At 39.3% G+C, this 26,261-nt stretch overlaps 1 protein-coding gene across 6 annotated transcripts in view; it reads left to right on the top strand.

Annotated features, from left to right (window-relative positions):
• LOC131438310 (POU domain, class 6, transcription factor 2) overlaps positions 1-26,261 on the top strand; it is a 238,630-nt gene that overhangs the window by 188,750 nt on the left and 23,619 nt on the right. For all 6 annotated transcript variants that reach the window (XM_058608220.1, XM_058608221.1, XM_058608219.1 and 3 more), the window contains 2 exons: positions 25,285-25,498; positions 25,586-25,888. In XM_058608220.1, the coding sequence (XP_058464203.1) occupies positions 25,285-25,498; positions 25,586-25,888 (517 nt within the window). The remainder of the gene's footprint in view (positions 1-25,284; positions 25,499-25,585; positions 25,889-26,261) is intronic.

Here is a 26,261-nt window from a genome sequence, read left to right as displayed (position 1 = left end):
ATTTCGCGGTAGTCTAAGCCATTCCCCAAGTCACCGAGGTGGACGAATAGAGAAAAATTGCACCCACTACGGAATAGTGAGCCTGATAGCTGACTCCTCGTCGGTTCTTACTTTCTCACAAATACCAGTACGTGAAAGAGAGAGAATTTAATAAATTAAAAACTAAAACTGAAATGATCGAATTGGGAAATTAATTTTTCTTCCAGTGGTCAAAAAACACTTCTGAACGTAAATACTGCAGGTGAATTTATTGGGTGGGGAAAAAGGCCAAACTATCGTTATGAAATTCGTTGCCTCCAATAAAAGTGTGGGAAGTTGGGCGAGAATGACCTGCCAAACAAGTCAACGCCAACTTGGATTGAATGTAGATGCCGAGCGAAACGAAAAAAAAAATTATGAGCTATACTCAGGTTATGCTCGTCGTCTGTTTTATCATAGCTAATGGGAATGGAGTGAAAAACAGGGCTATATCCCGGAATAACAAAAACAAAAAAAAAACTGAGAACGTTTTTAGTTTTTGGCCAATTTTTTAATTCAATTCAATTGAATGGCTTTTAGCGAATAGTGGAAGCATAGATAGAATATTGACGTTGCAAAATTGCTGTTCAAAGAAAAGCTACTGCCCAACTCATCGGAACGGATTGATCGATATGGGTTTGGGGTGGTTGAAATACGGAAGAGGATGTTCTGTTAGGAATCAGATAAACCCATCACTTAGAAGTTTTCATTACAAATGAACTTTTATTTGTTAAATTTAAATAACCGTCACTTCTTTGCATTAAGACTTCAACTTTTCTACGCTCATCAGTTAAAATTTTGAGTCAGTAAAATGTCACTGATAGTTTAATTTGAGCTGTTCTGCACTGAAAAAATAAACACGAGCATAATATTCGAAGTAATACTGTAATTTTAAATGCTGAATTAGATTATTCATTAATTCAAATCATTCAGATAAAATTGTTTAGTTTCGTTGTTCATTTCTCCATAATGAACAAAATTCATGCTCACAACAGTCAGGCATATCGATTGGTATTTTTGCCATCATTAATCTAGTTCAAATTGAATCCGTGAAACTGCGAACTGCTCTAAAGACTGTCCCATAAAGTATGGACGCAACCAAATACCGCTGCCATTTCGCAATGGTTGAGAATCTGTCAATTTTTATGGCTGCGTCCTGTTGTTTACACTCTTCTTTAACCACTTGTGCAGTTGTTTATTCGTTTTCATTAGTTTGTTTCGAAATGCGTGGACTTTCAACAGAACAGCGTCGTAAAATTGTGTACAAATGGTGAACAGAACGCGGACTGTCACTAAGAAAGATAGCAAAAAATGGAAGGAGTAAGTGAAAAAACCGTGCGAAATGCAATCAGGAAGTTCGGTGAGGATAACACCTTTGAGGATAAACCGAAAACGGGTCGAGAAAAAGTTCCTGCTAACCCTCAGTTGGATAAACGTATACTGAAGGCTTTCGAGCAAAAGAAGGAGGTTTCAGTTCGGGATGTGGCAAAAAAAGTGGGCACTTCGAAGTCAAATGTTCTTCGTGCTAAAAAACGTTTGAATTTTCGAACCTATAAGAAGCAGAAACAACCAAAACGTAGTCCGAAACAAGAAGCATCGATCAGGCCGAGGGTTCGAAAGCTGTACAATACGATTCTTGCTGGAAATTTGAGCTGCATAATCATGGACGACGAAACCTACGTGAAACTCGATTACAAATCCTTGCCGGGACCACAATATTATATGGTGCGAGAAGGGCAAGTGTTAAACCAGTCCGACGCATCGATTGAAGTCGAAAAATTTGGTAAGAAGGCTATTGTCTGGCAAGCAATTTGTAGCTGCGGTAAGATTTCGAAACCCTTCATCACTACTGCTTCAATGAACAGCGAAATATACATCAAGGAATGTTTACAAAAACGACTACTACCCATGATTCGAAGCCACAAGGATCCTGTTGTCTTCTGGCCAGATCTTGCTTCTTGCCACTACTCGAAATCAACGATAGAAGGGTATACTACCAAAAATGTCACTTTCGTCCCAAAAGACATGAATCCACCAAAATGCCCACAACTTCGACCAATTGAGGAATTTTGGGCATTAACGAAGGCACATCTTAGGAAACATGTCTCGACAGTCGAAACCATTCAGCAGTTCGAAAAAAAATGGAAAAAAGTGTCAAAACTTGTCGCCAAGAAGTCTGTACGGAATTTAATGAGGAACGTTCGCAAGAAGGTCCGCCAGCTAGTCTACAATGGCTAAGTAACAAATGTTGAGAATAATATTCTGTTGTTGTAGTCAAATATTATCAGTATATCGAATAACATTTGAATATCTATCACTTGTGAATTATTTACAGCGAAATCAAAGTGCATCCATACTTTCTGGGACAGTCTTTAAAACGTTGCGAGATCTAAAATTTCAAAACCACTATTTCAGGTGCTTCCGAAACCGGAGACCGGAAACCAGAAGTCGTATCCTAATGAAATTCAGAAACTCCGTATGGGATCGTGAGACCTTTCAAATATTTTTGTTATATTGCGACCACGGGTGGTAACTAGTAATTTAATTGTTTTAGTATTTGTTCTTTTTATGAAAATAGATCATGTTTCGGAGATTGGTTTTACGGCTCATAATAATACTGGTCATAATAACACTTATCATAATAACACTGGTCAGGCCGGCTGTGGTGTGAGCAAACTTTGTAAAGATCGGGTAACCAACCCCGGTGGGAGCTATGGTCGTATGCTGACAGGGAAGGAAAAAACGAGCGTCTATTTCCCCTTGTTAGGGGCGGCTCAAAACAGCGTCTGACCCGGAGCGGGCGGCTGAAGATGAAACGCGGTGTCTCGTCAACTATAACAAAGCTGGCAGCCCCATCACGAGACTAGATATCGCAATTCTGGTAAGGTGGCATACTGAAATAAAATAAACACCAAGAATGACGAAAAGTAAATAACACTATTATATTTCGATCAACACGTTATTAAACATTTTGTTTGTTATGACTTTCAATATAAGTATGAAAATTGATAAAATATCGGGCAAAGCTGGTTTAGACTGCAATGTTTGCATTCAAGGAAGGTGAGGGTTTTCATCTAAGTCGTCCTGCTTACTCTGATGCAGGCCGAACTTCAGGTCTTCAAGGTAACGAAGACGCCTAACAGAAACGATAAACTGAATACAGTGGCGGAATCGTGCGCCAGGAAGCTGTACTGCAAATTGTTGGTGAAACCGAAATGCATCGCAGTGGACGACGAGACTATTCGTCTATTCGTCGGTTAGTCTCACCGGGATTTTTCAGAAGAAGAAGGTCGACAAATTTGCTTAAAAGTACTTGGTGTGGTAGGCAATCTGTGGATGCGACAACTTCAACAAGCCGTACATATATAAAAAAGAACATCTCAAGAAGCACCTGTTGTTTTTTCTCCAATCCATGAAGGTAACGACACTCCGTTTTGGGAGAATTTGGCATCTTGCCTTCACGCAAAGCCGGTGATGAAGTGATACAATATTGTTTTGTATCGATTCTTTGATGTTTACCAATGTCAACTGCTCATAAATTTGTCATTTACTTGGCATGAAAAAGTGCACAAAATATTTTTTCTTGATAGACTACACAGATTTCGTGAGATCTTCAATCCGTCCTGAAATCCTCAGCCGGGTAATCGTATTCCTCCTGTGACGATTTTCGCACAGTAACATTTAGGTTGGTAATGGACCGACTGATTATAGAATCTTTAATATTTGCTTCAAGTCAAATGTACACAATTAGGGTGGGGTTACCGAAAAAAAAACAATATTCGCCCTGTAAAATTTGAATCAAAACAACAACCGACATGTTTGTCGCTGTACTATTATTTCGATTTCGATTTGTCTATTCTCGCAGGAAATAATTCAAAAACAAGTTTTCGAGGACAATTTATTGGTTCTGAAAAGGACCATTTTACAATGTTTTGTAATACTAACAAAGCAAAGCCCTAGCATTAAATTCCCTGTTGTGGAATTTGGTCTTACTGTTTCGACAGACTTCGCAGCCGATTCTGAGCGTACAGAATCATTGCATGGCTAGGTACTACGATCCTGTACGATCATCGAACAGTAATATTTAGTGTATCTGAATAAAAAAGTTAGCTGAACCCGTTTGAAGTGAATGGCGTACAAAATAGCTCTACTTAAATATGATCCACTTATTGACGTAAATGTTTCACGAAACTGACCAGTCGAAAAGCCTCTTTGGTATTCTTTAGTAACATTGTATGAATTTTCCTATCATATAACGATTATTATGTGAAAAATTTGAGTAAAATTATGTAAAAAAACAGCCAGCGATCGACGACTTAGCTTGTATTGATCGACCACAAAAGTACTCCCACTGCGACTATTTTCGCCCATTCAGATTTAGTCCGATAATGGGTCGACTTCGTATAGCTCTTTAAATATTTGCTTCAAGGCAAATTTACACATTTAGGGCGGGGTCACCGAAAAAAAAAGAAAATCCGATTTCCAAATTTTTTTCGGAATCACTTCGAGACCCATGTATACCCATCAAACTCGCCAGAACTTTGCCCAATGGAATATTTCTGGACGAATATGAAGATTAGGAGTCGGAAAACAGGGAAGGTCTTCGAAAAAGACAAGGTTTTGAAGGCCACAGCCTACGAGAGCAGATGTCCCGGGTTGGTGGATCAATGCATTAGGTTCTAGTCTTACAAGCCAGTAAGTTCGAGCCCCAATTTCCATAAAATTCCATAAATGGTATGTAACACTAATACCGTTTTTGTTTTTTGATCAGAGCAGCCCGAGAGCTGACCCGAGGTCGCCTAAAGAACTTTTGATGTGTTTGTTTTAACAACCTGTGGTCGCTCTAGATCGAACCTCCATCGCGTAGTTTCGCTCTAAAAATTTTCTCGGGTCGCACCACGAATCCTGGCGAGTTTGTTTATTTTTTCTTTTTTTTCATGAGTTGTTGTTTAGGGCGCGTACCACGTGTAGGTTTTACTCGGAGTCAGAATCGCCTACGTGTTGGTTCAAAAACGAAAACGGTATAAGACTTCGCTTTGAATAGATACAATTAACCAACTTTGCACAAACTTAGCTGTGTATTATCTGAGAGTTTCTAATCATCTTTGTGTGTTGCATTTTTTTTCGAGAACATTTCGTTGCAGTCAATTGTAACGTTAACAAGAGTTTGGATTGATTGTACATTGATATTAAGAGGTGAAGCCAGTTTCATTGTGTATAAGCTCTGACCTGAGAAAATGTTTACTGGCATTGGTATCAAAATAATTGTCATGTAAATAAAGGAACGCCTGTGAAGTTCATGCACTTAAGAAAGTGATTATCTGAAAAAAATTCGCAGAGATTGAAACAATTTATTTTCAAATTCTTGACCAATACCTACTTGTTTTCCACTTTTACTTATTGGAAATTACATACGTTGTTAGGGATGCGGCATTTTTTTCAGATCCCCAACACCCCGAATCAGGCTAGAAGTTGGTGATGTGATCAGCATTGCTGCAGGCTCATATTAACTGCATTGAACACATTTTCAGCCTCGCTATAACGGACAGCGCAAAAAAAAATCGACTTTGAATTTAATAAAGTCATCGACACGGTACACCCAACATTCATACTGCAGCTCCCGGGGTTTCGATCGGTAAAGGCTTAGGGGAGAGTCCATTTCGCTGCCACTGCTACCGCCAGAGGGCAAGTATCTTGCCCCTCGTGCACGGTGTCGCTGCTTGATTTTTTGATCTTCCGCATACGATGTTCAATCTATTTTAATTATTTCACCAAATTAATGAACGTTCGTTCGGATGCTCGGCCTGTTCGCTTCTTTGGCTAGACGGATGGAAGTTTACTTGTTCAGATTCTGCCGACTCGATGCTGGCCAGGCCAGCCAGGAGTTTGGGTGTCATTATTAAGTCCAAGCTCTCATACCTTCCGACCCGGCCGGCGAGGGTGGTGGGAGGCTTTGGTTTACTGATTTCTGATCACTTCCACCGTACAGCTGGCAGAGCACTTTTCTTCGGACCTATTTCGTAATCAGACGAAGTTGTCCGTGTGTGAAGAGTTGCGCGCATCCAATCCACCCAGTGTCCCTCTTTCTTCTACCAGTGAGATGGATTATTGCAGTAAGTTCAGTCAGTCAATTGCTGCAGCTGATATTTGACGGGTGAGGCCACCCAGTTTGGACGTTGATAGCGGAAGCGTTGCCGACTTGTGTATGTGCTGCGTTTTGCATGCTGTGGCATAGTGCACCTACTTCGATGGGGTATCGCACGACGAACGTGTCGAAGTCGGAGAAAAAGCCAACAAGAAATAATAGTAAGCGGGCTGCAGCATAATCGGAGAAAGGGTGGGTAGTTAATTAGGGATGTTCTTGAAGTGGAACTTCGGGTTGATCAGTTTGTGACTATTTGTCGTATCGAACCGAATGAATCTACGTTCTGAAACATCCCTAGCTTGCATGGATAGCGAAATGTATGTAAAATATATTTCCGAAGCGTTGGCAACAAAAATATGATTATCGTCCGGTAAAACTCAAACAGCTACGAGACATGAGCTGAGCTGCTCACCATAAAATGCTAGGAGTTGAACAGTTGGAATGGGACTCAATCGCCATCAGGAACCTTCTCCACCAGTTCACTGATGCTGGTTGCTTTTAACACGGTTCTGAATCAGCATCGACGCGATATCAGTTGGCCCTTAATGAGGACGATACCGGTGGAACCAGGGGACAGGAGACGTTGGCTTTTAATAAGTATGTGTATCGAAACGGGGGACCATCGGGCGCTTCGGACGGTCTGTTGGTTTCTCGTCCGAACGGAATATTGGCGAATATGTCTACCGTGATGAGACACGCTTCTCACACCCTCGCAGAAGGGATGGTATTCGTGGTAGTCGCGCTTTCGAAAAGATGCGCCCTTTGCATCGCATCATTCTCATCGGTGATATGAACGATGAGCGCAATGGCGATGGCAAGTTTCTTCCCTCCGCTCTCTGCTGACTTTGAACCTGACTGTTGATGCTGCCTGGTCGATTGTGGAGCAGCACAGGCAGGTAGGTGGGTTTGCTATCTATCCACATTATAATCGTTATAATGATATAAGGTGTGGGTGTTTTAAATTCAGTTACCATCTCTGCTTTCTCCGGTTAGCTTCGCGCGTTGTCCCGACGGTACCTCGGTATACCGTGTTTATCAGTATGAGCGAGGTCCATCAGCATACACGTGATTAAAATAGAGTTCTTCTCATTTGCAGGTGGGGATGATTTACAGAATTTCTGGTGCACTGACCAAACGCGCTGAGGACTGAGCAGGTGCGCAATTAAGTTCAAGACGGGGAAGTCTATGGCATCGACATGAGCAAGTGATGGTCGATTACAGGATCAAGGTTGATGGAAGGGCAGAGTTGATTAGTATTCGATTGAGTGAGAACTTTGAACGTATGCGCTCGGAATGATCCTTTCAGTGTAGATAAAATCAATGATTTATAGCTAAATAAGCTAAACATTGTCTTTGTTCAGCGTTTTCTTTGGCACACCTAAAGCTTGCTTCAGATAGAGTTGGAGCAAAGACAATTGCCTGTATTTCTGTTATGTATTATTGAATTCAAGATCTTTTTTTATACAAATGTAGCGTTTTCTTCTTATGTTTTAGAAAAAATACGGATAAAATTATTCGTCACGGTTTCGAAGGAATTCTCGAATTTTTCCTGTAACACGGCTCATTAGGCGGCGCACACCTTCTTCGTCCGTCGTTTTAGTTATCTTATTCCACCAGGTCGTCATCTGATTGATGTCTTTGACAACCTTTCCCTTTGCCTGGAGTCTCCTCTACATGATTGCACAGTATTTCTCAATAGGGCGAAACTGAAGGCAGTTGGGTGGTTAAGGTTTTTCATAACAAACTGGACCCCTGTCTCTGCATACCATTCTTGAACGACTTTGCTGTAATGACAGCTTGCCAAATCTAGCCAAAACATTACGGAATGGTCGTGGGATCGAATGAACGGCAAAATTCTTTTTTGGAGACACTCTTTTTGATATAGTTCTGATGTAATTGTCTTATTTTTAACGAAAACTTTCGATTTTTTTTGTCACTGCTGCAAATGCCCTGCCAAATCATAAATTTTCTTGAAAATTTGTCGACAAAAACAAATTTAAATTTGGCTGGAACATCCCCCCGAGCCGTTGCCAAGTAAAATTTTTGACCTGAAATTTGACCGAAGTCAGCCTTGACATAGGTTTCATCTTCCATCAGAAGACACCCGTCGAACTTGGTCAGCACCTGGTCATATAGTTCCCGAGCACGAATTATGACCACACTATTCTGTTTTATGGTCCGATTTGGCTGTTTGCTAACTCGATACGACTTGATTCCCTCCCGGAGTCGAGTTCTCTTCACGGTACTATGGGTAGTACCGAATTTTCTGGCCAAATCACGGTCCGACAGATTAGGATTCCTCTTAATCGTCTTCAAAATCTTACCACGCAGTTTCCGGTCGACAGTTCCACTCCGACGATTGGCTTGAGGCTTCCGAATCGTCGTCCATGTTTCCTTATACCGTTTGATAACGCGTCATGCGGTATTTCTAACCAATTTCAGCTATTTAGCTAGCCTAGATGCAGACCACAATGGATTTTCCAATGAACTGTGCATATTTTTTCCCTTCTTTCGGCTTCCATGTTGATTGTTTACAAAGTACAATCGATTTGCGGAATGTCAAAAATCATACGTGAAGCTGATAAAATTCCCGACACGTGGGCGCCAAGAACTTCCACATCTGTCCACCAGGAGCGCCACAATATGAGCAAAAGTTTGTTCCAATTCTAAATGAAGCAAGCTTCATCCTCTGCAATGCTCTACAAACACGAATATGTTTCATCGTTACGTTAACAGTTGACAATTGATTCGTGACAAATTATCCCACATTGGTTATTTTGGTGTTTGGCTAAAAACCGTTTTAACTAATCTATCTGAGTAAGGGTCAAAGCAAATGATATCATGACAAGTTTATGTAGATATGTAGACAATTTTTCAAGAAATCATTGCTAAATCCCGTTTAGGATCAAGTCAACATATTAGTTGCAATTATGATATTAATAGTGAATCATTCAATTCTTGTGAGATTTATGAGAAAGACAACAAATGTTCATTTCGAGATTTTCGATATCTTAAATATACATAGATGTCCCTGTTCGTTGATATGTGTGGATAATTGTTGATAAAAATATTCACCTATAAATCGGACCAATTACGAAATCAAAATTATTCAACGTTTGCACCAAAGGATTTGCAAATCTAAATTACTGAAAGTTCGTGCTGGGATCTCATCAGACACAGTCGACAATTGCTTACGGTCGAGACGATAGAAACAAAGACAATACAGTGTAGTGAACAATAGAGTGTACGAAATGGGCAAATACGATTTAACAAAGCCTGAAACTTGGCCTACAAGGCCAAATTCAATTTGTATTGATTTCAAGCGCTGCAAAGTTAGGCCAGCAGCAACCGAAATTGAAATCTTGCTTAAGGAACGAATGCATCTAAACGTTACTGATGTAAGTGAGATTCAATTCAACAAGGCGTCTAGCTGTGTGTACATTATGTTCAAACGTGAAAAAGATGCAATTGCATTTGCTTCGGTTAATAACGGGGTGCACAGTATTGATCATGACAATGTTAAATATAAAATCCCTGTGTACATGGTGGACAATGCCATAGAAGTACGCGTGCATGACCTTCCCCCGCAGACCAGCGAGGGGTATGTTCGGGAATGTATGTCGCAGTACGGTGAAGTTCTTTCCATCGAAAGAAAAGTATGGCGGAATTTTTTTCCGGGTATCCGGGTAGCGTTCGAGGAGTACGTATGCAACTACGTAAAGCAATTCCATCTTACATCATTTGTGATCAAGACGGGATACATCCGTGTAAAACGCTGATTACGTATGAAAATCAACTGGTTACATGTCAGTTTTGTGAACAACCTGCACACTACGGCAAACCTTGCACTGAAACTGCAAAAAGGACATCTTTAAACAAAAATAAGGACAACCGCCCAACAACGGAAACTAGTGAGCGCAGTACTCCTGTTGTACCATCAAACCCACCAACAACTGCAATTAATGCACAACAAGGCGCGTCTACAGCAACTAACAACCAACCCAAGAATGCGAATTACAAGGAAAACGAAGAAAAAACGGAAACCAACAACGATACCACCGATGCGGCAATGGAGGACGAGACAAGCCACAAACAAAGTGCCCCTCACTCATCGCAAGATAAAAATGGAAGCTCCTCTCCCCCTAGAAAAAGGGTGACAACGAGATCCAACGGTAAAAAAATTATTTTATCTAATAAAAACATGGCTCATTCGGCCACCTAAAGCTTGTACGCAAATTGGCCTGAATAAAAATTTTATGTAAATGTAAAAATAAGCCTTGCGTCTATATCGATGTAAGTTTAAGCTACATTATTTGTGAATTTACTGATATGACTTATCTTTACATGTGTTGAATCGTGAATGTAAGTGAATCGCTACGCTCCATTTATGTACATCTATAAAGATGTAAACATTTCTTAGTGTGTATTATTGTCTCCAGTGTTGGTGATGTCCGAAAATTTTACAGAAGCTGCTATATTGCTATCTATATTGTATACAACATTTTCAATCCGGTAGAAGATGCTAAAAGAACTCGAGTCTCTCAATGCATGAACTGTGAGAGAATTATGCTACATTTCTTCGCTCCACTTCATGCTCTAAGTATTTCACGCCCTTAAAAAAATTTACAGTCTGATAATGATCGTTGCTGTGTGGAATATCCCAAGATGGTTGCGAAATTGCAAAACCCTTGTGTGGCGCATTCACAGACATTTTCATAGACGCAACTTATACAAAGGTTATATGCACATAGTTAGAATAAGCGGCAATAGTAAAATGATTCTATCGCAATTATCAACTGCCTGTATAGAATCGGATCGCGAAACGAGAATAAGCGACCGTTTGTTGATTCAGAGAGGATCCTCACAACAGCGTGCTAACCTTTGATTCTCAAAAATGCCATCTAGAGAAATTCGCTCTCGCACTGGTGTCGATTCTATGTTAAATGAGCCATGCCGAGTTTTTGTTGTTGCGATGATATCCGTCTCTCTTTGATGTCACTGATTCAATCGTGTGAAGAGTTGCCAGTTAGCGTTCTTTGATACGATAAAAGCCATCCTTGATTGTCTCAGTACTATAGAAAATTTATAACAAAGTTTGCCTGCACCTAGCAAAACTACACAGTTTTGGTCACATATGCCTAAGCCATACTGTGCCTGGTAACACACCAATGTTTAGCTTTGATGCATTGATTTAGGGGTTAGCCTATGTTTGTGCTTAGGGCACATAACCGTTTTTACTATTCTTTACGTTTCGTCTTTGACTCGTCAGTGCAGAGCAATTCAAGTTTGCAATAAGCAGTTCAATTTGAACTGCGCTGCACTGACGAGTCAAAGACGAAACGTAAAGAATTTGATGCTTTGCCCAACGAATAAGCACACTGAAAAAATTAGTGATGAAATGAAAATAACGAAATACGATTCACCTACCGACATCAATTTTTAAGAACAGTTTCCAATTGAACTACTTTGGATGTGATGAAACACAACTTGGAAGACTTTATGGTAGAAAAGAAGTTGGCATATGATCTGGCAGTGCACGGTCGGTGAGGTTCATATATTAGTCTCAAACCGGTGAAGCAATAATCATTCATACTAATCGAATCACTTTTTGGTTCTGCGGCTGGGCAATGATATGTTAGATTTGGGTGTGTCTCTGTTGTCGTCTACTTCTCTTGCACAATGTTCGCTCGATAGGATCCAGAATTAACATTCCATTTTAATCCTCTATGATTGCAAAAAAAAACTAGTCCACTTTACATTCGAAACTCATATTGACTGTAAAAAGAACAAGGATAAATTTTTAAATATTACCATTTAATTCTGTTATAAGTATATCACGTCACTATACAAATTCACTATGTATCTCACGACACTATAAATCTTGTATAATAAACGTCACATCACATATGCACATTTCGAATACAATTTATAGTCATCTTCAGTGTGATAGTTTTGTTTAGTTATTATTTTAGTATTAATAACTAAACAAAACTATCACACTGAAGATGAATATAAATTGTATTCGAAATGTGCATATGTGATGTGACGTTTATTATACAAGATTTATAGTGTCGTGAGATACATAGTGAATTTGTATAGTGACGTGATATACTTATAACAGAATTAAATGGTAATATTTAAAAATTTATCCTTGTAAAATCATTCTGTTCAAACACTCAAACGAAAAGTTAATGTAAAAAGAAGCTAAATGTTAATTCATTAATACATTTTTTTTAAATTTTAACTTTGTGGATAGTAGAAAGGAAAATTTATCCAAAATGGGCATCCAACCAAAAAATTTTGGGAATCACTACTATAGAAGATTTTATAACATGCTATTGATATTTTTCCAGATCCAACTTCCGACTAAATTTTACTAGAATGATTTAATTCTGTGCCATTTTTCAAGCAGGCGAGTAAATAAGGAGTGTATCGAAAATAAGCTATCCACAAATTTTTCTTTTAAATTATGATAAAAAACGATATTTTATTCAAACTAAAAATTGATCCTTAACCTCGTACAAAACTTGAGCATAATGAAAACCGGATGAAATTTAAGTTATTCCTTCACGAATTTTCGAGCTTTTGATCGAACGCTCTTCATCAAGTTCCGGACAGTATCGTTCGATGGGTCGAAGCTGATATTTATTGATAATTTGATATATTGATATTTTTCTCAACGTAATTTATACTCTTTTCCGCAAGCCAATTGAGAGTGGTTTTGGTTAGTGAGCGTACGCTAAATACGGTCAAAACAGTGGAGGTGTATTATGCTTCTTATATAAAGGCAGTAATCTCTTCTGGAGACACTCAGATTGATATATTTCTGCATTTATAGTTCCGGCAGTGAAAAAAATGATTGACTTCAAACCACAAGAACATATTGCTTGCCATACCAGTACCTTTCGACCGAATTTCTCCACTTGAATCGACCTGTCCGCATCGCTCACATCCTCCCCAACGACGACAGTAAAGTATTGATGACCTGGAAGGGTTTTTGAGTCCTCCTTTACATAAGTCTCATCGTTCATCAAAACGCATGCATCCGGACACTGCAAAAGACCCGAATACAATTTCCGGGCCCTTGTTGCTACTCGCTTCTTCTGTTCTACACTTTGTTTCGAGATTTTCTGCTTCTTGGAGGTCGTCAGGTGATTTTGCTTCTTGATAAGATGGATCAATCCGACACTCGTTCCTGCTTTTATGGCCAAATCACGTATTGACATTGATTTGTTCTTCATGATTAGAGATTCCACTTTCTGGTCCAGTTTCGGGTTGGAAGAACCGGGTTTGCTGCCTCTTCCTGGCAGCTCATCCAAAGAATAGTGTTCCCCAAACTTATTAATTATGGTTTTAACACTGGCATGATGAATTCCAAACCGCTTCATCAATTTTCGCATAGTAATACCCTTCTCACTTAGCCATGTGTCCAGAATTTTTATTTTCATTTCCTTTTCAATACACGGCATTTTGAAAACGGCGAATTTCAACCGCACAAACAAGTAAACAAATGAAAGTTGACAGCCAAACGCACAGCATGCTGTGATCTGAGCATAAAAAACCATCACAAATACATGCGTACAACACAAATGTATGTGGATAGTTTATTTTCGGCGTCCTCTGTAATTGTTTATAAATGTTAGGTGATGTAACAATCATGCAATTGTTACATCGAAAGAAACCTTTATTTCAGTTTGGGGACGAAACTCTTGTGTTTTACATATTGATTTACAGAAAACATTGTTTTTTGTTGAGATGTCAATATTGACAGGACCGATCACCATCCTGACATTATCAAAAAAGTAAATAAAACTCTCCTTGCATGCAATTCTAACCTCGATATTAATCTGAACATTCTCAAGGCCTTCAACTCCGGTTTACCTGTAATTGAAGGGACAGTTAGGATTCACAAGCCTGGCAATGAAATGAAGAACTTATTTCTTCCGTGGGGGCTCCTACCAAATAAAAAATCGAATTCATCAGACCAGCTATAATTATGCTTTTATCAGCTATCAGGTGTTCAACTTTGTTTCCGCCGTTTTTTTTTTCAAAATTAAAAGCTATATTGCGAAAAAGTGCTTACAGATGTATTATTCCAGGTATTGTCCGACGCTAGCGACAACTTTCTCCCATCTTTCCGGTAATTTTCAGATCCCGGCTCGAAAAAAGGAGTCCTCTTTTGACGCTATCCATGAAGCAATCCATTTTTCCAACTCTTCGAAGGATTGAAAATGTTGATCTGCCAGGCCGTGTGCCATCGAACGGAATAGGTGGAAGTCAGAAGAGGACAAGCGATTTTCGGTGCTACAAACAACGAAGCAGTACGTGCACAGTTTTTCATGCGATTAACGAGCGACCGAAGGTTTCCTAAATTATTTTTCGTTATGACGAAAGAAGATAATTTTATTGATATCAAAGCACTAATCGGAGCAGTTTTAACGGAATGCGCAAGTGTTGGAGATTTGAAAATATTAGAAATTACTGGCATGTACAGTCAATGAAAGTGCATTAAATGAGTTTTGAGAATATTTCGAGTTATGTCGATGGAAAAAGTTCATACATTTTCCATAAATTTTAGTTGAAAATGTTAAGAAGCTGGCTTCCAATCGGCACTACTTCTGGAAATAGAACTTCGAAAGTTGAAACTACTGCAGAAAAAACCATTGTCGCGTGAGAAAGATTTGCATTCTGCAAAAAAGCTACAACTTTGAAAAGAGCTGCAAGCGATTAACACTACAGCATGTAGATGGCTTAAATAAGAGTTGATTTCGATTCATTTTGATCAGAATTTTCTTTTCATTAAATAGAAATATGATTAAATTTCTAATGTTTTCAAATTTCCAACACTTGCGCATTCCGTTAAAACTGCTCCGATTAGTGCTTTGATATCAATAAAATTATCTTCTATTGTTCTATTACTACTATCACTTTGACACTCGCTATCATCGGAAAACTTTCGTGTTACGCATCGCGTCGCGTGTCGCGCCCACCTTGGCTTCACCCTAAGGCGCATCAGTTGTTCGGTAGCGATCTCCTGTGATGATTTCATTCGGTTTTAAGAGCTCGTAGTAAATCACACCGAGCTGATTCCACCAAATACAAATCATAACCTTGGCACCGTGAATACTCCGTTTTGCCTTCGACGAAGTAGCATGTCCGGGCTTTCCCCATGATTTTTTGCGTTTAGGATTATCGTATCGAACCCACTTTTCATCACCGGTTACGATTCGATGTAAAAACCCCTTACGATTTTGTATTTGAAGCAGTTGCTCACATACAAATAGACGGCGCTCGATGTCCCTCGATTTCAACTCGCACGGCACCCAGTTTCCTTCTTTCTGAATCATGCCCAGGGCCTTGAGACGTTTTAAAATGGCTTGCTGACTCACTCCCAACAATTCAACAAGCTCTTCTTCAAGCAATGCTTCTAGTTGTTCATTTTTGAAGGTTATTTCTCTTCCACCACCATGTTTGTCTTCGACATCGAAATCACCATTTTTAAAACGTTGAAACAGAGCAACATCGCCGTAAGTTTCTGAGAGCATTCGATGCGCTTCAGCTGCATTTTTTTCGAATTGTAACAGAAAAGTAAAACTTCCCGCACATGGCGGGAATTGGGCACATAAACAGACATTTTCGATCGTGAATAATACGAAAACAAGAACAACTGTCACTGAAACAGTGATGACAATTCGTTAGGCACTTTACACACTCACTTTAAAGGCATTATCATCTATGTATTTTGTATCCAGCCTCAGCCGGCATAGCCACCTATCGGAAAACGGCGGAAGCAAAGTTGTACACCTGATAGATTGAAATAATTATTTTATAGAACTACAGAAGACATTTTTGCTTACGGGTCAGGCTCACAATTGTCTGAACATAGTATAGAAATTGATTTGAAATAAATAAAAATGGTAGATTATAGTATTCAAGTTCTTTTGTTGATATAAAATCGTATTGATATACAATCGTATCTTCATGTCACTGCGTTTTATTCAGAACAAATACTCTCTTGGATGATTTTTTCTGATTGATTTATGATACTCAGAAAGCAAAACTAGGTGACTTCAAAAACTCCCTAATAAACATCCAAGCATTTGCTTTGGTGTATCTAACATGCTAATTTTAGCTGTACTTTTCTGTTAACTAAGTAAATAACAATAATGTCTGATGTGGCTTCGCAATATCGTTCGTGTGTTCAAAAGTCAAGAAATCTAGTAATGCGTAGATCGGGCAAACGAGGTTGTTACAGGTTTGTAAGCGAGAGTTCGCCGCTTCCAACGACTTTCGGCGAAAAGACTGAGGGAAATGACCAGCTCCCTTTTCAAAAATATGTCATGTGAAGATACACTATTAATGTATGCGAAGCTTGAATTGAAATTTACATTTCAGTCATATCAAAAATCCTTCTTCTGATTTTTTTACGAAATAATGTTAAACATTTGTTAACCATCAAGCGGGTTTAAGCGAACATTTGTTGACCATCACGCGGTTTAACCTCAGAACCCATGAAACCAATGTTAACCAACATTTGTTTTCAAATTTGTTTCAGTTTTTTGAAAATATAACTAACAAGTTTTGATAAAATTAAGTACTGGTAGTAGTAGTAGTAGTAGTAGTAGTAGTAGTAGTCACTTTTGAACTAGAAAACATTCCAACATTTCAGTGCAGCGTGTTACAACAAGAGCTGAACACACTTGGTTACATAGTGCCAGAATGGAACATGCCCGTTCATCAACGTATTCTATGTTGTTTTTTGTCTCCATCCGCTGAATGTTCCAAAGCGCAACCGTAACGCGTGAAAATTCTACATTTTCTCCACCTAACTCTACAACAATCATCTAGGTATGCCATGAAGTGTCGAGGTTGGTTCCGTGTGTTCCTCATTTTGCGCTCAACGGCAACGACAACGACGTCGGTCCCCTGAACCATGCCGTTCAATGCTCATAATGTGTGCAATGCTAATGCTGTATTAGCGTCGACTTTTCGCTACGCCTGCTTGGATAGATGGGTGAGGGGAATGAGCACACTGGTCAGGATACAGCGCATCTATATCGTTCCCATCGACGCCAACGTCAAGTAAACTGATGGCGGAAACCATCGCCCATGAGAGTATGGGGGTGGACAGCTTGAAAAAAAATCGAGAATTAAGTGTGAGGAGAATTGGTACAAGGGATGGTGATTAAAAAAAAAGCATATAGGTGTGTCCTGAAGTATTCAGAAAGCCATCTGACGAAGTCGCGGTGGTTCTCCTTCTGCTACTGCTGGACATCATAGTCGGTACTGTGGTCACGGAGAGTAGACAACCGTTCCCATCAGACCAACCGATCCACCGACCGAGCGAGCGAGTGAGCGTATGGTTATGTGTTTCGGTATTTTAATTTATTTTTTAAGCTGTACATTATTGTTGGGACCAAAGTTTGAGCCCGCGGTTCATGAACATTTGTGGCCCGTATAGAAAAAAAACAGATTGCCATTATTGGCGCCAAACACACGAACAACGGAAAGAATTTATCATGCTGCGATGAGAAATTCAGCCCAAAATTGAGACACCCAACAAAGTCTCATAGTCAAATCTAGCCAGCAGCTAGTAGCAGGGAAAAGTGAGAATACATACACCGTCTCCTATTACAGTCAATGTAACCCCAGTAGACTTTGGAAGTGTAAAAATGGATTTTTTCACTGATATTGTACATACTGTACCCTTTCGCGACTACGCGGAACGCATCCGAACATATGCACCGGGAGAAAAGCTTCATCCAGCAGTACGGGTGACGGCACACAGCATTTATTTAACTTCAATTTATTTTTTTTCTTTCACCATCGGGAAGCGATATTTCTATCTATTCCCGTTGTTCTCGGCTATTGTGCAGTTTTTTTTTATTCATCGCGTTCTCTGGAAAAGGACAAATATGAAATTAAAAAGGCCCCTTGTGTCCCCGTATGGTCAGCCGGCGATAAAACATTATCTTATTACGAGAACATTTTTTACGTTAATTGATATTTGCAACGTAGTTCACTGGCGTTTTTGATTGTTTTGATGTTTTGGTACAGTGTTGTGAGCCGAGCACGGCGGGGAAACATAGAGTGAAGATGTCCTATGGCAAAAATAATGCTCTGAACTAATGAAACACAATCTATTTAGTCCGCTCTCAATAAAAGCGATCCATTCATACACAAAATGTGAAAGAATGTGGGTTGAATGCCCTTCCGTTTGATCATTTTTGGTTTTATTTTGGCTGGTGGTTTATTAAATTGCTGCCCGCCGAGCTTCGTACTAAATTGGGACAGGACACAATGGCGAACCATTTGTTTTGCACGGATGGAGAGACCGATTCGACTCAAGACTGATTTATAAAAAAAGCGTATGTATTTTTGCATGCACTTTCTTCAAATCGTGGTAACTCGGAAACTGTAAATTGTACAAAAATGTTGTCCAAGAAGAAGTTGTAGGAAATTGATCGGGCATACTTGAAAAAATACCGTAAAACTAGAATTAAAAGAACACTTCTATAAACAATTTTTTTAATAATTTTGTTTCAAACCTTACCTTAAAGTCTACATTTCAATACAAGTTTTAATACTGTGAGTTGAAAAGTTTTTGATAAAAGTTAGCCATTATACACTAGAATAACTAACTATTTACAAATTTATTCTATGCTATTTCGGTCTATCCTGAAAGCCTCAATGCTAAAATTGAGTTTTTTAAGGTTCTTGTGCGCATAGAATGATGACTTCATCAATGATTCTTGTACTATAGACTGTCCCAGAAAGTATGGACGCAACCAAAAACCGCTGCCATTTCGCAATGATTCAAAATCTGTCAATTTATATGGCTGCGTCCTGTTGTTTACACTCTTCTCTAACAACTTGTGCAGTTGTTTATTCGTTTTCATTAGTTTGTTTCGAAATGCGTGGACTTTCAGCAGAACAACGTCGAAAAATTTTGTATAAATAATGCACAGAACGCGGAGTGTCACTGAGAAAGATAGCAAAAATGGAAGGAGTAAGTGAAAAAGCCGTGCGAAATGCAATTAGGAAGTTCGGTGAGGATAACACCTTTGAGGATAAACCGAAAACGGGTCATAAAAAGATCCTGCTAACCCTCAGTTGGATAAACGTATACTGAAGGCGTTCGAGCAAAAGAAGGAGGTTTCCTTTTGGGATGTGGCCAAAAAAGTAGGCACTTCGAATTCAAGTGTTCTTCGTGCTGAAGAACGTTTGAATCTTCGAACCTATAAGAAGCAGAAACAACCAAAACGTAGTCCGAAATAAGAAGCATCGATCAGGCCGAGGGTTCGAAAGCTGTACAATACGATTCTTGCTGGAAATTTGAACTGCATAATCATGGACGACGAAACCTACGTGAAACTCGATTACAAATCCTTGCCGGGACCACAATATTATACGATGCGAGAAGGGCAAGTGTTAAACCAGTCCATCGATTGAAGTCGAATAATTTGGTAAGAAAGCTATGGTCTGGCAAGCAATTTGTAGCTGCGGTAAGATTTCGAAACCCTTCATCACCACTGCTTCAATGAACAGCGAAATATACATCAAGGAATGTTTACAAAAACGACTTCTACCCATGATTCGGAGCCACAAGGATCCTGTTGTGGTCTGGCCAGATCTTGCTTCTTGCCACTACTCCAAATCAACGGTAGAATAGTATACTACCAAAAATGTCACTTTCGCCCACAAAGACATGAATCCACAAATTGCCCAAAACTTCGACCAATTGAGGAATTTTGGGCATTAACGAAGGCATATCTTAGGAAACATGTCTCGGCAGCCGAAACCATTCAACAATTAGAAAAAGATTGGAAACAAGTGTCAAAACTTGTCGCCAATTATGTACAGCGAAATCAAAGTGCGTCCATACTTTCTGGGACAGTCTTTAGTCTAGGAGAAGCAATCAGGGATTAATACAATTTGCACTACTTTTTATAGAGGTAACTTTTGTAATTGAGGGCAGCTTGTATAAGCAGGTGACGTCACATTGTTTCTTGTTGTGCAATTGACAGCAGTTGACATGGAATTGAGTGTCGCTCTTTGATCCCTGCTATTGTGTAATCCTACACTACACTGATTCCACGGTTTGTTTGAAAATTCCTTTCAGCGATATGTAACAGTTCGGCTGAAAAGTTCGTATCGTTTAATAGAAACACACATTTTTTTGCCAAAATTCGTTTTTATTATTCAACATAATTGCCATCAGAGGCGATACAGCGATTATAGCGATCTTCCAACTTTTCGATACCATTTTTGTAGTACGATTTGTCCTTTGCCTCAAAATAGGCCTCAGTTTCAGCGATTACCTCTTCATTGCTACTAAATTTTTTACCAGCGAGCATTCTCTTGAGGTCTGAGAACAGGAAGAAGTCACTGGGGGCCAAATCTGGAGAATACGGTGGATGAGGGAGCAATTCGAAGCCCAATTCGTTCAATTTCAGCATGGTTTTCATCGACTTGTGACACGTTGCATTGTCTTGATGAAACAAAACTTTTTTCTTCTTCAAATGAGGCCGTTTTTTTTAATTTCGTCCTTCAAACGCTCTAATAACGCTATATAATAGTCACTCTTGATGGTTTTTCCCTTTTCAAGGTAGTCGATGAAAAAAAGTCGATTATACCATGCGAATCCCAAAATACCGGCCGATTGTTGAGTCTTTCCACGCTTTGGGTTCGGTTCATCGCGTGCAGTCCACTCAGCTGACTGTCGATTAGACTCCGGAGTGAAGTGATAGAGCCATGTTTCGTCCATTGTTATATATCGACGAAAAAAATCGGTTTTATTTCGATATAACAGCTCCAAACACTGCTCAGAATCATCAATTCGTTGTTGTTTTTGATCGATTGTGAGCTCACGCGGCACCCATTTTGCACAAAGCTTTCTCATATCCAAATATTCGTGAATAATATGTCCAACACGTTCCTTTGATATATTTAGGGTGTCAGATATCTCGATCAACTTCACTTTACGGTCATTGAAAATCATTTTGTGGATTTTTTTTCACGTTTTCATCGGTAACAGCCTCTTTTGGACGTCCACTGCTTTCATCGTCTTCGGTGCTCATATGACCAGTACGAAATTTTGCAAACCACTTACGAATTGTTGCTTCGCCCGGTGCAGAGTCTGGATAACACTCATCAAGCCATTTTTTGGTATCGGCGGCACTTTTTTTCATCGAAAAGTAGTGTTTCATCAACACACGAAATTCCTTTTTTTCCATTTTTTTCACAATAACAAAAAAGTAGCTTCACTCAAAATGCAATATCTCACAAACTAATAATCAGACAGCTGTCAAATTTATACACGTATCTTTTGAAGGTTGGTACTAACTGAAAATGGTATGGATTTAATTCTAGTGGCACCCTCTCATAGAAACTTTTCAACCGATCTGTTATTTATGACTTTATCTGTAAAGAAAATATATATTGAACAAACTGATGGTCCAGAGGCATAATAGCAGATCCTGTCAACTGAGAGAGAGAGCTCCAGTTCAGCTACATCATCGAACGGCATCACATTGAACATATCATGTCAATTGTATGGATGTGCAGTGCTGGTGCTTTTGTGCACACGAATTTGCCATTTCTCTCACCTCAGTTTTACAGGGTTGCGCATAGAAACTTGTCACATTTTGTGCTCCGGTTACACTGGAACCAAACAAGGGAAGGACAAACCGAACATGGCATCGGAAAGTAGAAGAAAGAGGGTTTATTTTCATCTAGTAGTTTACTATCGTGGAGCACTGGAGTGTCGCTCATCACATTTTTTTTATTCATAACTCGTTTTTGAAGAATCAGTCGCACGTTACAACTGTACGTGAGTTTAAAATGCATTTCAAATTAATGGAGGGGCTTCTTCATAACTTGTAATCGGTAAGGGATTCCGGTAACAACAATAGCGACGACGAAAAAATGGACGAACAGATGATTTGTGAACCACTTGCTCCTCAATCCCCAAATTGCAATACATTATTCAAGGATTTAAAAAACATTTATAATGGATTTTAATAACATACAATGTAGTATGATATACTGGCTCGGTATGGTTTCTAGGATCTTGAGTCTTTAGTAAATTGGATCGTTTGGGTATAATTGGCTTTCAAATGAATTAGAAGAAATACGTTAAGATCCAAGATTTTTTTTATTAAAGGAATACAATAATGTGATTTTCGATAGTTTTCTGGTTCACTTTGCTCAGAGATAGTTACATTATCGAACTTAATAAGATACAACTTGCGAATTAATACATCAATACGAAAAAGTAAAGACCGTATTTCAAAAGCGACAAATCGAAACACGTTTAAACTTGTGCATATCAGTGCGTGCACAACACGTGCTGCAATGTCAGGTGTTACTTTTATTTAGTATTCATTTGTCTATCTGTGCGTACAGCAATCAATGTAAGTTATAATCGTTGCATCCGCTAGCTATGAAGTTAGTACTAAGATTTTTTTTTGCAACAGGATTTTAAACTGCTGTAATTCATCAAGAGTTACACCTAGTTCATGAATCATGGTTGAAAAAGTTACTGTAGTAGTACGAAAAATGCTTGAAGGGACCAGCGCTTGTGTGAAAATGTGAATAATATTTGTAAGACACTATAAATGCTCCTAACATTTATTAAATATGAATACATTTTTTGTAAATCAGCCTATACTTTCCAAATATGCCTCGCATATACATTTGAGTTTTGTTAACAAATTTTGCAGTTGCCGTTAAAGATATAAACCACCAATTTTGTGCTTTGTTTGTCATGAAAAACCTGTTCCGATTAATATTTTTCATTGCCTCTTTAATCACTTCGCAGAACTTATATTTGCCTTGCTTTGTGATCTTTCTGTTTTATTGCGTCACAGCTCGAATGGGCATTATATATCTCATCAACATATATCTCAGAGATCGTAAGCTGGTTCGAAATAAGACTTTCTAACATTGAATGATTAAACACACTCACATAGATTTTTTTTCTATTTTGACGATCATATTGAAATGGTATACGGCAAATCAATTTTCACAGTCATTGAATTATCTTTCTATATGAGAGAAAATCGTAAGCTCGAAAAGGTTCTCAATTCTCATTAGTTTGTACTCGTTAAGGCAAACACTGGTTATCTCAAAGCCTATTGTATCACATGGAAAATAAATCTCAAATGCAAATTTCATCATTCACTAACATATGGTAGAATAAACATTAACTTAATCATTTCAATTCGTATGCTAACAACTAATCAGACTCAACTTAATATCGTCCCGATCGTTATGATAACGGAGTCGGCTGTTGTTAATAAAAACAATAAACGCCCCCGACAATTGTTAATTTCTGGTGCATCCAATCGTCGCCTACTGCCATCGTAGATGACACAACAGCGCAACGGCTGCACAAAATCCAATAAAGTCAAAGGTTAATCCTGTTTCGCAAAGTTTGCCAGACAAGCAAGAGCCAAAAAAAAATCAAGCCCAACTCGTATGTCATCGCTTCATTAGTGCGAAACAAAGCCTACTAATTGTTCAAACATTTTCACCAAATTACTCCAAATTAGGATGGAAATTTCGTCACAATCGGCCGATCATTTGCCCAACTGTGCCCCGCGATACCTACGGGGTTCGAATGAAACAAAGAACGAGGAAACGAGACCGATGCAAAAAGCAAATAATTTTGGACGGCATTGTCAAGTAGGAGGGAACAGCACTTGATCCTTTTTTTTCTGTTACCTTGCGCTGCTGCTTCAGAATGTGTGAATGTAAAATTTCACTTCCACTGGACATGCCAAACTGTTGGTTGTTGAGCAGAACGCGAGAGCAAACGCGCGGAATCGCTCATGAGGGAAATGATTGAAGCTTTTTGTAACGGCAAAGGTGATGTGACATATGACGATGATGTAAAAAGTTCTGCGAAACCATCGTCAGTCGGCAGTTCCCGTCCTCGGTTCTGATGAGATGTCGCGACAGGAGAGATTGGTCCATCCGTCGATGCACATTACGGACGGAATCGTTCAGGTATTCGAAGCCGTTTTTCAATAAAAAATAACAATGGACAAAAGTAACGATAATAATGAAAAAAAAGTCCGGTGGTTGGATAAAACTGCGGGCTTTCTAGTCGAAATCCGCGAAACGACGACGATGGAACACCGAAGCCAACGTCGTCATCAGGGTAAAAAAAATCAATAATTAAATCAAATAATTAACACTGAATCGACAATTTCAATCTTTATTTGAATGGGATGAATTGAACGAACGAGACAGCCAATGGTTTCCGATGATTTTTGATTCTGTATTCAGTTTGGCGGAGCAACCACCAGGACTTGTATTTTTTGTTTTGCTGCAATGACTGGATTTCCTTTCACTGCCTGATGACAGTCAATTTTTTTTTCGGTCGCATTTTATTTGGCCCAGACAAACGCATTCAAAATGCATCCCACTGGAAGTCAACAGAGCAGCGGTACACCATTTGATTCTTGTTGTTTTACGGTGACATCTCCAACAGCAGTCTAGAGATACAATGGCATCGTTCGATTGGATGTGTTGCCAGTAGGGGTTACTAGTTATGAGAAACTTTGATGGATGCGGACAAATTGTTACAAATTGTCGCAAATTGGGGTGACGATGGTGTTAAGGTTTGCACTTAACCTATGGGAAGTTATGTTGACTTAAACAGCCAATTTACAGGTTAACGGTGAATCATCAAGGCTTCTGACTCGTTTGAAAGTAGATGGCAGCATTACTGTTTCGACCATTCTTTGACTGCCACTATGCCGAACCGAACCGAAAATTAGTGCATGATACGATTGGTCGTATTCTTTTCTGTAACCATTACAACATTAAATTACACTTCCGTCGTCCACTGCAATTAAACATAATTGTAACTAATTAGGAGTTTTTGAAATTTGTCAATTTTAATTTCCGTTTCTTAATTACGACATTTACGATTTTCTACACCCACCATTCGATCATTCGTTGGTCCGTCATGGCTTGCTATGTTTCCGTTTGACTATGGCTGATGGACCGACGCTGGTTTCAATTCCTTTTGTCCGTTCGCTTTTTTTCGGTGTAACAAATCTACATACCTTTTTTTCTCTCTATATTTCTTTCATTCCACAACTGTGCAGGACCGTGAAAGAACTGATAATTGCAGCAGATCGAACAGCCCGACGTTGAACGAATTGAACAACCAGACCGCGAATTGTACGACGGTAGTGGCGGCACTTCGTAGTCGCGAAAAGATGTCACCTCTGTCACTGCCGGCTGGATCCCCGGTGGCCAATCCAGCAGCAGCTGCTGCAGCCGCGGCGGCCGCAGCCCAAGTGCATTTGAATGGAACTAGTGAGTACATATCGATTTTTTGACACTTAACTAAGCTCTTAAGTCGAGACCACCGTTGTAATCTGCATGATTTCCTATTGTTTCCAGTGCAAGACATGCTGAATCTACAGAAGCTTCAAAGCCTCGCCCAGCTGACTAGCGGTGCTGTTCTACCAGGATTGGGACTGCCGACGGCAGGACTTCCGTCGGCTGCTGCAGCCTTGCTGAACAATTCCCCACTGAATCTTAGCCTCGGGGCGCAAAGTCATTCGCCCGTGATGGGAGCGCTAGCAGCCGCACCGCCACAACCCCTCCCGACGGCACCGACGCAGATGCCACAGCTCATACTTGCCTCCGGGCAGATTGTCCAAGGCATCCAGGGAGCACAATTACTGATACCGACGGCTCAAGGTAAGCAAATCTGGAGTTCTACATTCCTAGTAGGCTTCAAAAATTCTTCCGAGCTTTTTAAACTCCGTTTCTAGTGAATGTATTTGCACGAGGTATTCAAATTTTACAGCTCAAATTTTATCAGGAAAATATAATAAAAAAATGTGACACATTCTGCTATAACATATTGGAAAACTATTTTTACTATGAACGAAAATCATGAATGATTTGTACTCAATAAATCATTGTGAGAAATGTGTAAAAGAAATAAAAATTCTTTGAAGCTTTTCTCAAACATTATCAAATTTATCGGGTTTCAAGGAATGATTGCAGCGTCTTTTCCCAAAATTTCAGGCTTCCGTGTGAAAAACTGTTTACAATTTTCATTTGAAAC

The sequence above is a fragment of the Malaya genurostris genome, chromosome 3 (assembly GCF_030247185.1).
Source record: "Malaya genurostris strain Urasoe2022 chromosome 3, Malgen_1.1, whole genome shotgun sequence".
NCBI lineage: Eukaryota > Metazoa > Arthropoda > Insecta > Diptera > Culicidae > Malaya > Malaya genurostris.
The sequence above is the reverse complement of the archived record's forward strand: the minus strand, read 5'-3'. Positions and strand labels throughout refer to the sequence as shown.